Below are 14,989 nucleotides of genomic sequence, written 5' to 3'. Positions count from 1 at the left end.
AGCCCCCCCCCCCCGGAACCCATAGAGATTGCATTGAAATGTCAGTCAGGAGAAAAAAATATATTAACATGGCACTCTATCAGTGAACTCTTGGGCGATTTTCAGCGTGACTGAAATCGCCCCAAAAGGGGCGGTACTCTAGAAGCAAGACCACCCTGATTGGACAATGATACCCAGAGACAGATTAAAATGGCCTCGAGCAGCACTGGTGAAAGTTTGTTTTAAAAAAAGAAAAAAACCTTTTTTTTTTCGTTTTGGCAGTGCGTTGCCCAATCGCCCTTATGCACCAGCCGCCCTTGACTCTGAGTTGTGTTTTAGTGGCTGTTATCTATTATACTCTAAAGGCATTCGCTTACTGCTTGCGTGATTGGCTCAAGATTTTCTATGAAGCTTTGTTAAAGCGTGCACCTGGCGTGCTCTGGTATGTGCAGGCAGATGCGTAGTTAGGGAGAACTCAGGCACCCTGCTCATCACCACCAAGGCCACAGAAAGGCGGTTACAGCATTGGAAAAACAACTTTTCTCAGTACACTAGGCCACTTGAGCTCAACACACAGAAACACAGAGAATAGGAATGTTCATTCACTAAATTTCCCTCACAGTTGCGAAAGGGAAAAGGGATCCGGTTGCCTTTTCTCTTTAAAATACTGCGTGGGCTGCAGTAACTAACCGGTTCATTTATTATTACAACTATGCGAAGATCAAATACATTGAACTTTGGCTAAAGGTCCGGTATCAATAGCTAGTTCTTTGTCCTTTGTTCTCCTGTAGCACAGATGCAATGACGTCTCTCTTTCACGCGTGGGGTCCACCGCCAGAGAGAAAGAATTTCGATTCCGCCGGGGGTTTAAAGCACAGTCGTGACGTCACTGTATTTGGTATCTGGTATCATCTCTGTATCCAATACCATTAGAGGGAGTCAGAAGAATGGGCGGAGATACAACATGGCATCGAGTACAGGGATTGGTGTGTTCAATGCTGTACAGTGAAAGGGGGAAGGTGGTTACTATGGTTACAGCATGGCAGCCCCCCTACAGCGGCCTCACTCTCCCCATGCTGATTCCACTTTATTGTTGCGTTCATTGTCATAACAGTGAATACAAAATAAAAACCCATGAATAAAGTGGCAGAAATTGGCCGAGCACCAGTGTGCTGGAGAGCAGCAAGGTCAATGATGAGCATATTTTTTTATTTTTTCTTAGCTCATAGCTTAGTTTTTGTGTGCCATGTTTGCACAGGATTTTGTACCATATGACAGTTTATTGCAGTTGCATAAATGTACCCATGAACAATTTATTTGGAGAGCAAATTTGTTTGCTTCATTGCTTGCTCCCCATAGCAACAATTCCATCAATTACAATAATGACGTTAGAAACGTCTTGATGAAATATGCAAACCACTGGGCTTTTTTTTTTTTCTCTCACAGGTTGACAAATATTAAAACATATCTGTTCATTAAAATTTTCTCAAAGTCCCAGAGAATAAATGACGCAATTGTACTTGCCATTGTTGCAAGCCTATGCTCATGACCCTGAAGTATTTTGGCACAGTTTTGTTAATGGCCAGAGCTAATAATCTGTTCCTGTTTGCTTGTGTGCTTTTGTTTATTTCCTGCAGAGCTGGAGGTGGCTCGGATGAGCACAGATGGCAACCTCCCAGATCTGAAGTTTCCTCAGACTGGAGACCAAAGCAACTCCATCCACCTGTCTGCCAACACCCTTAAACAACATGGCAGGAACGGTAGGTCACCTACGGCTAAGTGTCGGCTTTTATCATTAATGGGACTTGGTAGGGACTCAGCTTCCAAAGTACCAAAATCTACCAACCATAGAACCAGAACTGAATTCTCAGTGCCTGAGAAACCATGATTGAAACTCTAGCTAGCTGCAATTATACACTATTTTAGTATAATTTATGTGGAGTAATGACAGGTAATTCTCCCTAGTGTTTTGTATAATCACTCTTTTATACAATAATACTTATTTACACTTTTCAGAACATCTAGAAGCCAAGACTACAGTGTACAGTGGTGCTTGAAAGTTGGTGAACCCTTTAGAATTTTCTCTATTTCTGCATAAATGTGACCTAAAACATCATCAGATTTTCACACAAGTCCTAAAAGTAGGTAAAGAGAACCCAGTTAAACAAATGAGACAAAAATATTATACTTGGTCATTTATTTATTGAGGAAAATGATCCAATATTACACATCTGTGAGTGGCAAAAGTATGTGAACCTCTAGGATTAGTCAAGTCAACTTTATTGTCAAATATGCTATACATGCTCGACATACAGCACAGATGAAATTTCAGTCCTCTCTGACCCACAGTGCAAACAGGCAATGCAATAAATAAAAATAGAATAATTGAAATAAACAATATAAACACTCTAGATAAGAACTAGACATAGACTAAACACTCATTTTATATATATGAGATGAGCTATATATATATATATATATATATATATATATATATATATATATATATATATATACCGTGTGTGTGTGTGTATATATATATATATATATATATATATATATATATACACACACATACACACATAGCAAATAAACAGTCAAGGGCACTTGAGGTATAGCAGGTAAACATGAAATAAGCAGTATAAACAATAAACTAATAGCTGTTAAGGTGAGGTTGTGCGGAATGGTGCAAATGAGCGAGGTAAAGTGAAATGTGCAGTCCCTGAATTCAGTGTGTTAATGAACATTGAGAGAGTGTGTGTGTGTGTGTGTGTGTGTGTGTTGGGGGGGGGGGAACTGTGAGGGTGACATGTCAGATGCTGAAGGGGGGCAGGGGGGTGTGCGGGCAGAATCTGTGGCAGGGGGGCAGAGGGGGGAGGAGGGGCAGAACAGGGAGGGAGTTGAGCCTCCTGACCACCTGGTGAAAGAAACTGTCCTTGAGCCTGCTGGTTTTGGCCCGGAGACTCCGCAATCTCCTCCCTGACAGCAGCAGACTGAAGAGGCTGTGAGATGGGTGGGTGGGGTCACCTGCAATCCTGATGGCTTTGTGGGTGAGGCAGGAGTTATAGATATCCATTAGAGAAAGGAGAGAGACACCAATGATCCTCTCAGCTGCTCTCACGATGCGCTGCAGAGTCTTGGTGCAGGCGCCGTACCACATGGTGATGCAGCTGGTCAGGATGTTCTCGATGGTGCCTCTGTAGAATGTGTGCATGATGGGGGCCGGGACTCTTGCTCTCCTCAGTTTGCGGAGGAAGTACAGACGCTGTTGGGCTTTTTTGGCCAGTGATGCGGTGTTGTTGCTCCAGGACAGGTCTTCAGAGATGTGCACACCCAGAAACTTGGTGCTGCTCAGTTTGGTGCTGCAGCACCGTCGATAGATAGTGGAGTATGCTGGGTGTGCACTCTCCTGAAGTCCACAACATCGATAGATAGTGGAGCATGCTGGGTGTGCGCTCTCCTGAAGTCCACAACAATCCCCTTTGTCTTCTCCATGTTCAGGCGGAGATTGTTGTCCTTGCACCACATGGCCAAGCAGCTCACCTCACTCCTGTAGATTGTCTCATCACCATTGTTGATGAGACCCGCCACAGTCGTGTCATCCGCAAACTTAATGAAGAGATTAGAACTGGATGTTGGTGTGCAGTCGTGGGTCAGCAGAGTGAAGAGGAGGGGGCTCAGCACACATCCTTGGGGGCCCCCGTGTTCAATGTGATGGTGCTGGAGGAGTTGCTGCCAACCCATACAGCCTGTGGTCTCCCCATCAGGAAGTCCAGCAGCCAGTTGCACAGGGAGGTGTTGAGTCCCAGCTGGTCCAGTTTATGAATGAGCTGCTGAGGAATGATTGTGTTGAATGCTGAGCTAAAGTCTATGAACAGCATTCTGACATACGAGTCTTTTGTCTCCAGGTGGGTGAGGGCTGAGTGGAGGGCAGTGGAGATGGCGTCATCAGTCGAACGGTTGGACTGATATGCAAACTGGAAAGGGTCCAGGGCGGGGGGGAGGGCAGACTTGATATGCCGCATGACTAGCTGCTCGAAGCACTTCATGAGGATTGGAGTGAGTGCAACAGGGCGGTAGTCATTGAAGCAGGAGGGAAACGGCTTCTTTGGGACCGGGATGATGGTGGTGGCTTTGAGGCACGTGGGGACAACAGCCTGGCTCAACGAGATGTTGAAGATGTCTGTAAAGACATCTGTGAGCTCCTCAGCACAGTCTCTCAGGACACGACCAGGAATGTTATCAGGACACGGGGCTTTCCGTACATTTGTCGTCCTGAGAGCTCTCCTCATGCTGTCTGGGGACAGCATCAACACCTGGTCGCTGGGAGGTGGTGGGGTCTTCTGTGCCTTGGTGCTGTTGTCTGCCTCAAAGCGAGTGAAGAAGTTGTTCAACTGATTCAGCAGAGAAATGGAGTTGTCACAGGTCTGTGGCGAGGGCTTGTAGTCTGTGATGGTCTGAATCCCCCGCCACAGGTTCCTGGTGTCTCTGCTGTCGTTGAAATAGTCAGCAATGTTCCTGGAATACTGTCTCTTGGCCACCCTGATGCCTCATGACAGGTTGGCCCTAGCTGTCCTCAGGCCCACCTCGTCCCCAGCTCTGAAGGTGGCGTTCCGAGCCCTCAGGAGACTGTGGACTTCCCCTGTCAGCCATGGTTTCTGATTGGCCCGAATGGAGATGGTTCTGGTGACCGTAACATCATCCATGCACTTCCTCATGTAGTCAGTGACTGGCTCCGTCCACTCTTGGAGATCTGTGGTGTTGTTGTAGGTGGCCGCCTGTCTGAACATGCTCCAGTCAGTGGTGGAAAAACAGTCCTAGAGTGCCTCTGAGGTAGCCTGGGTCCGCCCATCCTAAGCGTGATGCAACACGAGGGCCTGTTGCGAGCTTAGTCTGGCCAGGCAAGCTATCTACAGCTCTTCCAAGCTCCCGAAAAATCGGGAATCAATCAACTTTGAGCATCTCCAACGGCCCTGGGTAGAGGCGTGTTCAAGGCACTGACGTAGTAGAACTGCGACCGGAAGCCATAGATTGTTTACAGAATCTATGTCGGAAGCGCTTCATTCACGCTTCCGCATCTATTATGCATAGATGCTGTATTGAAAGCATTCAACGGGAAGTTCTCATTGAAAACGGAGCAAAGAGCAGCCCTGGAGGTATTTATTGAAAGGAAGGACGTTTTCGCCTTGCTCCCGACCGGCTTCGGTAAGAGTTTAATCTACCAGTTAGCCCCGTCGCGTCGCATACGTCAGAGGAAAGAGTGATGTGATTGGTTTAAGCTTCGTCACAGTCTTTTCTGGCTTCGACCAGTAGCAAACTGAGGCATTTCAGGGAGGCGGGTCAACCACGGGCTCTGGGAAACGGTTGGGCTTAATATCTTTGCCAGACCAATAGCTCGGAGAGCTTTGAAGTCACGTTAGCCAGGCTACCTCTGAGGACCCCTCTGGCCACACACGTATCTGCTTTGTAGCTGGTTTGGTGACTTTAACCAGCGGCCTGTATGCTGGCATTAGCATAATGGTGGAGTGATCTGAGGCCCCAAGGTGGGGGAGGGGGAGGGCTTTGTAGGCGTCTTTATGCATGGTGTAAACATTGTCCAGAGTATTGTTTCCACGTGTGGGAAAGTTGATATGTCCATAGAGTTCTGGAAACAAGCTCTTGGGGTTTGCATGGTTGAAATCCCCAGCCAGGATGAGAAAAGCATCTGGGTGGGCTGTCTGCTGCTCACTGATGATAGAGTTCATTCAGTGCTTCACTCCTGTTGTTATTGGAACCAGGAGGGATGTATATTGCTACCAGCAATATGGCTGTAAATTCCCTCGGCAGGTAGAATGGCCGGCACTTAATAATTATAAACTCCACCAGTGGTGAGCAGTGTTTGCAGACCACAACAGCATTGCAGCACCAGGCATCACTGATGTAAACACAGAGTCCCCCCCCCCCTCGACTAGCGCTCTGTCTGACCGGTAGCATGTTAGCCAGGCTAGCTGAATGGCACAGTCTGGGATGCTGTCGTTAAGCCGTTTCCACAAACACGAGGACACAACACTTGCTCACAGACTTAGAAGATGAGCGGAGCTGGCGGACATAATCCAGCTTGTTGTCCAGCGAGCGTACGTTGGCCAGAGTGATGGTAGGGATAGCCGGCCAGTGAGGGCTAGCCGCTAGCCTAGCCCGGATACCGCCACGCTTGCCCCTCTTCTGCTTCCGCATATGGTGCCTCCACTGTGGGCTGGATGCAGGAGTGGGGGTCAGTGGTTGAGCAGGCCTCGGAGCAAACCATAGTCGCATAGCACTTCCGCGTCCGCTGGATTTATATCCGTGAATATAGTTCTGCGGATGTCGAGCAAAAACTCACGTGAGTATTTGCGCCTTAAGACTGATGGACGCAACAAAGACGAGCAGATACACACTGTTTTAAACCATGAAAACACCGTTCTGTCGGGACAGAGAGGAGCCGCTGCGTGTGTACACGCCGCCATCTTGGTGAAAAGATTAGCAGTTAATTTGAAGGTGAAATTAGAGTCAGGTGTTTTCAATCAATGGGATGACAATCAGGTGTGAGTGGGCCCCCTGTTTTATTTAAAGAACAGGGATCCATCAAAGTCTGATCTTCACAACACGTTTGTGGAAGTATATCATGGCATGAACAAAGGAGATTTCTGAGGACCTCAGAAAAAGCGTTGTTGAGGCTCATCAGGCTGGAAAAGGTTACAAAACCATCTCTAAAGAGTTTGGACTCCACCAATCCACAGTCAGACAGATTGTGTACAAATGGAGGAAATTCAAGACCATTGTTACCCTCCCCAGGAGTGGTCGACCAACAAAGATCACTCCAAGAGCAAGGCGTGTAATAGTCGGTGAGGTCACAAAGGACCCCAGGGTAACTTCTAAGCAACTGAAGGCCTCTCTTACATTGGCTAATGTTAATGTTCATGAGTCCACCATCAGGAGAACACTGAACAACAATGGTGTGCATGGCAAGGTTGCAAGGAGAAAGCCACTGCTCTCCAAAAAGAACATTGCTGCTCATCTGCAGTTTGCTAAAGATCATGTGGACAAGCCAGAAGGCTATTGGAAAAATGTTTTGTGGACGGATGAGACTAAAATAGAACTTTGTGGTTTAAATGAAAAGCGTTATGTTTGGAGAAAGGAAACCACTGCATTCCAGCATAAGAACCTTATCCCATCTGTGAAACATGGTGGTGGTAGTATCATGGTTTGGGCCTGTTTTGCTCCATCTGGGCCAGGACGGCTTGCCATCATTGTTGGAGCAATGAATTCTGAATTATACCATCGAATTCATTTTACACAGCGTCCCAACCTTTTTGGAACTGGGGTTGTACAATCTTACACAGAAGTGGAAAGGTATGACTCATTTAATCTGACCTTGCCAAGCTTCAGTGTAAGTAGAAATGGAATATACACAAACTGGAATACACACTGCAATCATACCTGCTTTTGAATACTGTATGGCAAGAAATATGGACGAAATACACCATCACACCATCCAACATTCATTACCTGTGAACTGTGAAAAATTAATGGCTCTCTTCTGTCAATCTTATACACTTTTCTTGCACTAGCACTGCTCAGGAGATGCCAGGAGCAAAATCGATATGCAATCTTGCATAACCATACAGTCCAATTAAATCATAATTAAGGATATTCCTTGAATCTACAATTGGTAAATGCTTAACAGATTTAAAGCCTTTTAAGGGGCTTTAACGAGTCAATAAATTGAAGGTATGTGATGCTGTTTAAAAAAAAAATCGGACTGAGACCCAATATCAAACTCTGCAGAACGCTGTTGGATGTCCCTGACCTATTGAGGTTTTTCACTCACAAATATTAACAATGCTAATTATAAAATAGACCTTGTAGGGATCAGATAGCCAATTAACATGTAAATGGAGTCATGCTAAGTAGATATAATTCACGATTTGGATAAGCTGCCATCTGACTAGAGCACTCATTTTTGCAAGCTTTTAGGCAGAGTTATCTTTTTATAGCCACCCTGATTTTCACAATAAGGACCGTCCCAGTGAGCCACCATGCTTATACAAGCATTTGCATCATGACTTATATAAAAAGGGCTGGGAATAATGGTACTGAAATGCATCATACTTTTAATTTGGCACCTAAATTGTATTGTAACCTAAATGGGACTTTTCTTTTTAACAGGTGGGGTTGTTGTTCATTATAATAGAATGTACATGCACAATATTAGCTCGAAAATTCAACATAAATGGGTATGAGCCATTAGCGTTAAGACTGGTTATGACAGTTTGCTTGCATCAGGTTTAGGAAAGATTCCCCAAGTGACTCTGTGTACAGGAAAAAGCTGAGCTTGGCTTGTGTGTCGAGTCCCTCCAGTTAGGGAATGAATCTTAAAAAAAAAAAAAATTACAGCCACTCCCATCTGTTTTAATGCATGAGACAGGATGTAAAATATATTAGTCCCTCAGTCCTATGTAGTGCATTGTATTAGGTAGTGAAGTATGTCCCCTTAAGCCCGAGTCCAATCAGTGTATTATATTCTGATTTGTCTATCAAGGAAAATATCCATGTTTTTTTCTGTAGGCTTTATTACTTGCAAATGAGGCACAGTTGCTCACCACGTGCCGTTTTATGCAGTTTTATGAGTAAGCAAGTGGCCGTGAGCCATGCATCATCAAAGCTCGCTTCTCTTTCCTCTTAACATTCCCACCCAGTGGCTGATTACTTGCAGTCATCGACAGGAATCACACAAATTGGTTTTCTTTTCTTGTGAGTCGGTTATGCTGGTGCAGTTTGGAGGGGGCAGGGGGAGGGGTTGGTGCAGGGTGTAGAAGGGGTTGCTCTTTCATTTCAGCAGGAGAAAGCATGGGCACTTTACGAAAAAGAGGAGTGGGAGGTTAGGAAACTGAAATGTAGCTTTTATCTAAGCCGGCAATAAAGCAACAATGACATTTCAATGAGGCTAAATCAAATCAGCTCTCTAGTTGGTAGCCTATTGGGCTTTTTTCCCTTTTTTTCTTTTCTTTCTTTCTTTCTTTCTTTTTTTTTTAAATCGCTCTCTTGAAACCTTTGCCTCTCACGGTAAGCGCAGCTGTGAGGAACAAAGCTTTATGGGTGATGCGTATTCATTACATGTCTGTCGAGCCCCGTCTAATCAAACTTCACATGAATACAACTTCCAGCACTGAGTAGAGCAGAATCAGAGTTTATTCACATTTTTAACCCTTTGATGCAAAACATATGCACACCCCTTCTAATGCACAACATGGGTCAAAAATGACCCGCATTCATTTTCCAGGTTATTTCATGCTGACTGAGTTTTTCTTTGCTCTATCTTTTGAAATCAATTTATTTTATGATTGAATATTCCAAGTATTCTTTAAATATCTTGTTTTTAATTACCACAAATCATTAATTTAATTTTTTCTTTCCTACTTTATGAACAAAAATACTTTTTAAATTACTACACATGGGTCATCCAAGTGTGATTTAAAATTAAATGCCCTAATACTATAATAATAATTTGTTTCAAGTAATTACTTTAGCAGTGAATGGGGCCAGTTATTTATTTATTAACTATGTAGTTAGCTAAGCCAACTACAATAAAATTAGCTAACTAAAGCAGAATATGTCAACAGCTCGGTAGCTAATAGTAATTACTTGTAACTTTCTGACAAGTAATCTACTCACTCTCAAGGTAACCTAAACATAATCAATTTTTTTTCAAAGGTAATGTTAGAACAATTGAAAAACATTACTTACATGTATTAGATGGGCAAAGGGCGCTGTGCTGAGCTGTGAAATGTCTGACACAAGCACAATTCACAGTTCCCACCAAACGCTGGAGTAAATGCATGCGGGTCGGTTCTGACCCATGTGTGTAAACTTGATGTAGAATTACAAAAGCTGTGCTTGTTCATAACTTAAGAACGGAAAAATAAAAATGATGATTTGTGCTAAACAAAAACAAGATATTTACTGCATATTTGGAAAAGTAAATGACAAAATGAATTTATTTCAAAAGTACATCATAGAAACACTCAGCCATACATGAAATAACCTGGAAAATGAATGCAGGTCGTTTTTGACCCATGTTGTGCATTAGAAGGGTAGTGATACAAAAAGGGTTTTTATTCAAAAAGTAAGAAAGGAAAAAATAAAACAAGGATGTATGATGATCAAAAACAAGTTAATTGAGGAATACCTTGAATACTGAATGATGGAATTAATTTATTGCAAAGATATAGAAGATAAAAACTCAGCCGGGTCACTTTTGACCCATGTTTTGCATCAAAGGGTTAAAGCAGAGTTTTGTTTTGTTTTTTAAAGTACACACTAGCTCACATCTGGCGTGAGAAATTCGTTATAATTATAATTATTCATTTGCAGCACTGTATTTATCACCTAAAAATTACAGTGCATAACAATTGAAAATCTATGTATTTATACACATAATGTTTCATTCTTACTCGGTCTACAAGATTTAAGGTGCTTTCACATGTTTTGAAAATTCAATCGGAGTTAAATTCATGCTTTTGTTTCTTATTTGATTTGGGTTCACGCAATGGGCATAATTAAATGAACCAAAAAAAAAAACAACACGGTTGGCTGCCATTGAGTGGTGTGTAGGGATGGAAACATACTTTCATTAACCTTTGCATATTCTTTTCATAATTAGATTAGACAGAAATATGTAGAAAATACTCCAACTCCCCATGCAACATTCATGACTTGTGAAACTGCATGCAATATGTGGACGCTCTGCTGTCGTTCCTACAACCCCAATTCCAAAAAAGTTGGGACAAAGTACAAATTGTAAATAAAAATGGAATGCAATAATTTACAAATCTCAAAAACTGATATTGTATTCACAATAGAACATAGACAACATATCAAATGTAGAAAGTGAGACATTTTGAAATTTCATGCCAAATATTGGCTCATTTGAAATTTCATGACAGCAACACATCTCAAAAAAGTTGGGACAGGGGCAATAAGAGGCTGGAAAAGTTAAAGGTACAAAAAAGGAACAGCTGGAGGACCAAATTGCAACTCATTAGGTCAATTGGCAATAGGTCATTAACATGACTGGGTATAAAAAGAGCATCTTGGAGTGGCAGTGGCTCTCAGAAGTAAAGATGGGAAGAGGATCACCAATCCCCCTAATTCTGCGCCAACAAATAGTGGAGCAATATCAGAAAGGAGTTCGACAGTGTAAAATTGCAAAGAGTTTGAACATATCATCATCTACAGTGCATAATATCATCAAAAGATTCAGAGAATCTGGAAGAATCTCTGCGCATAAGGGTCAAGGCCGGAAAACCATACTGGGTGCCCATGATCTTCGGGCCCTCAGACGGCACTGCATCACATACAGGCATGCTTCTGTATTGGAAATCACAAAATGGGCTCAGGAATATTTCCAGAAAACATTATCTGTGAACACAATTCACCGTGCCATCCGCCGTTGCCAGCTAAAACTCTATAGTTCAAAGAAGAAGCCGTATCTAAACACGATCCAGAAGCACAGACGTCTTCTCTGGGCCAAGGCTCATTTAAAATGGACTGTGGCAAAGTGGAAAACTGTTCTGTGGTCAGACGAATCAAAATTTGAAGTTCTTTATGGAAATCAGGGACGCCGTGTCATTCGGACTAAAGAAGAGAAGGACGACCCAAGTTGTTATCGGCGCTCAGTTCAGAAGCCTGCATCTCTGATGGTATGGGGTTGCATTAGTGCATGTGGCATGGGCAGCTTACACATCTGGAAAGACACCATCAATGCTGAAAGGTATATCCAGGTTCTAGAGCAACATATGCTCCCATCCAGACGACGCCTCTTTCAGGGAAGACCTTGCATTTTCCAACATGACAATGCCAAACCACATACTGCATCAATTACAGCATCATGGCTGCGTAGAAGAAGGGTCCGGGTACTGAACTGGCCAGCCTGCAGTCCAGATCTTTCACCCATAGAAAACATTTGGCGCATCATAAAACGGAAGATACGACAAAAAAGACCTAAGACAGTTGAGCAACTAGAATCCTAAATTAGACAAGAATGGGTTAACATTCCTATCCCTAAACTTGAGCAATTTGTCTCCTCAGTCCCCAGACATTTACAGACTGTTGTAAAGAGAAAAGGGGATGTCTCACAGTGGTAAACATGGCCTTGTCCCAACTTTTTTGAGATGTGTTGTTGTTATGAAATTTAAAATCACCTAATTTTTCTCTTTAAATGATACATTTTCTCAGTTTAAACATTTGATATGTCATCTATGTTCTATTCTGAATAAAATATGGAATTTTGAAACTTCCACATCATTGCATTCCGTTTTTATTTACAGTTTGTACTTTGTCCCAACTTTTTTGGAATCGGGGTTGGACATGCTTTTCTAGCACTCGTACTGTTCAGGTGTTTACAGTGGTGCTTGAAAGTTTGTGAACCCTTTAGAATTTTCTATATTTCTGCATAACTATGACCTAAAACATCATCAGATTTTCACACAAGTCCTAAAAGTAGATAAACAGAACCCAGTTAAACAAATGAGACAAAAATATTATACTTGGTCATGTATTTATTGAGGAAAATGATCCGATATTACATATCTGTGAGTGGCAAAAGTATGTGAACCTTTGCTTTCAGTATCTGGTGTGACCCCCTTGTGCAGCAATAACTGCAACTAAATGTTTGCGGTAACTGTTGATCAGTCCTGCACACCGGCTTGGAGGAATTTTAGCCCATTCCTCCGTACAGAACAGCTTCAACTCTGGGATGTTGGTGGGTTTCCTCATATGAACTGATCGCTTCAGGTCCTTCCACAACATTTCCATTGGATTAAGGTCAGGACTTTGACTTGGACATTCCAAAACATTAACTTTATTCTTCTTTAACCATTCTTTGGTAGAACGACTTGTGTGCTTAGGGTCGTTGTCTTGCTGCATGACCCACCTTCTCTTGAGATTCAGTTCATGGACAGATGTCCTGATATTTTCCTTTAGAATTCGCTGGTATAATTCAGAATTCATTGTTCCATCAATGATGGCAAGCCGTCCTAGCCCAGATGCAGCAAAACAGGCCCAAACCATGATACTACCACCACCATGTTTCACAGATGGGATAAGGTTCTTATGCCGGAATGCAGTGTTTTCCTTTCTCCAAACATAACGCTTCTCATTTAAACCAAAAGTTCTATTTTGGTCTCCTCCGTCCACAAAACATTTTTCCAATAGCCTTCTGGCTTCTCCACGTGCTCTTTAGCAAACTGCAGATGAGCAGCAATGTTCTTTTTGGAGAGCAGTGGCTTTCTCCTTGCAACTCTGTCATGCACACCATTGTTGTTCAGTGTTCTCCTGGTGGTGGACTCATGAACATGAACATTAGTCAATGTGAGAGAGGCCTTCAGTTGCTTAGAAGTTACCCCGGGGTCCTTTGTGACCTCGCCGACTATTACACGCCTTACTCTTGGAGTGATCTTTGTTGGTCGACCACTCCTGGGGAGGGTAACAATGGACTTGAATTTCCTCCATTTGTACACAATCTGTCTGACTGTGGATTGGTGGAGTCCAAACTCTTTAGAGATGGTTTTATAACCTTTTCCAGCCTGATGAGCATCAACAATGCTTTTTCTGAGGTCCTCAGAAATCTCCTTTGTTCGTGCCATGATACACTTCCACAAAACACGTGCTGTGAAGATCAGACTTTGATAGATCCCTGTTCTTTAAATAAAACAGGGTGCCCACTCACACCTGATTGTCATCCCATTGATTGAAAACACCTGACTCTAATTTCACCTTCAAATGAACTGCTAATCCTAGAGGTTCACATACTTTTGCCACTCACAGATATGTAATATCGGATCATTTTCCTCAATAAATAAATGACCAAGTATAATATTTTTGTCTCATTTGTTTAACTGGGTTCTCTTTATCTACTTTTAGGACTTGTGTGAAAATCTGATGATGTTTTAGGTCATATTTATGCAGAAATATAGAAAATTCTAAAGGGTTCACAACCTTTCAAGCACCACTGTATGTTCTCAGAGAAACACAACTGTCAGTGGGATCAAACACTCCATTTGAAACTGTGTTGCCAGGGGCTTTAAGTATTTTCTAAATCTAAACTATGTGAGGCAGTCCAAAAAAAAAATCTCATTCATCAAGGTCCAATACAGAACACTGTTGGATGTCCCTGCCCTATTGAGACTTTTCACTTACAAATATAACAATGTTAATTATCAACGAAGCCTTGTTGGGATCAGTTAGCCAATTAACATGGAAATGAATGGAGTCCTGCTAAGCAGCAAGAGGACATGGAGGGCCAAAAATGCTCTTATAATACTCTTTTCATTATTCACTGCCAAGTGCCAAGCACACATACTGTAGAAATCACAAAAGTCACTGAAGTACAGAGAACGTTGACAAAACGTTCAGTTGATTTGGTTCATTTTCTATAATTGGGTCAATTCAGGGTTGAACGCGTTCAGACTGCAAACGAGTCATGGTAGATTTCACGTGTAAGAGAAGTGAGACCACCTCTGACGGTCCTAATGGTTTTTGTCCACACCTGAGTGATATTGCTGTTCTTTTTTGCCTAAAGAAGCTCAGTGAGGAGGAAAGAGTTGCATTCAAACAGACTAAACCATGCAAATATATAAACACCCTGAAGCCTGCGCCAAGCAAGTGTGACGCAAAAGGTAGAACTCAATCAATTTTGCCATACTGTGGTGTGACGATAGATGTTCTCTCTCTCTCTCTCTCTCTCTCTCTCTCTCTCTTTGATGCCCCAGGTGAGATCCGCATGGCGTTTGTGCTTTATAAGCACCTGGGCACATACCTGTCCACCGAAAACGCCAGCATGAAGTTCAGCAGCGAGGCTCTCAGCACCAACTACACCGTCATCGTCAACTCGCCCATCATAACAGCTGCTATCAACAAAGACAGCAATAAAGTGTACCTGTCCGAGCCCGTCATATTCACAGTGCGCCACATTCAGGTACCAGCAATTTCACCT

General features: G+C 42.8%; 1 protein-coding gene across 6 annotated transcripts in view; it reads left to right on the top strand.

Annotated features, from left to right (window-relative positions):
• LOC132883412 (adhesion G protein-coupled receptor L3-like) overlaps positions 1-14,989 on the top strand; it is a 734,936-nt gene that overhangs the window by 598,663 nt on the left and 121,284 nt on the right. For all 6 annotated transcript variants that reach the window (XM_060917028.1, XM_060917029.1, XM_060917030.1 and 3 more), the window contains 2 exons: positions 1,617-1,739; positions 14,766-14,971. In XM_060917028.1, coding sequence (XP_060773011.1) covers positions 1,617-1,739; positions 14,766-14,971 — 329 coding nt within the window. The remainder of the gene's footprint in view (positions 1-1,616; positions 1,740-14,765; positions 14,972-14,989) is intronic.

The sequence above is a fragment of the Neoarius graeffei genome, chromosome 3, assembly GCF_027579695.1.
Source record: "Neoarius graeffei isolate fNeoGra1 chromosome 3, fNeoGra1.pri, whole genome shotgun sequence".
Taxonomy (NCBI): Eukaryota; Metazoa; Chordata; class Actinopteri; order Siluriformes; family Ariidae; genus Neoarius; species Neoarius graeffei.
This window is presented reverse-complemented; position numbering and strand designations above follow the sequence as displayed.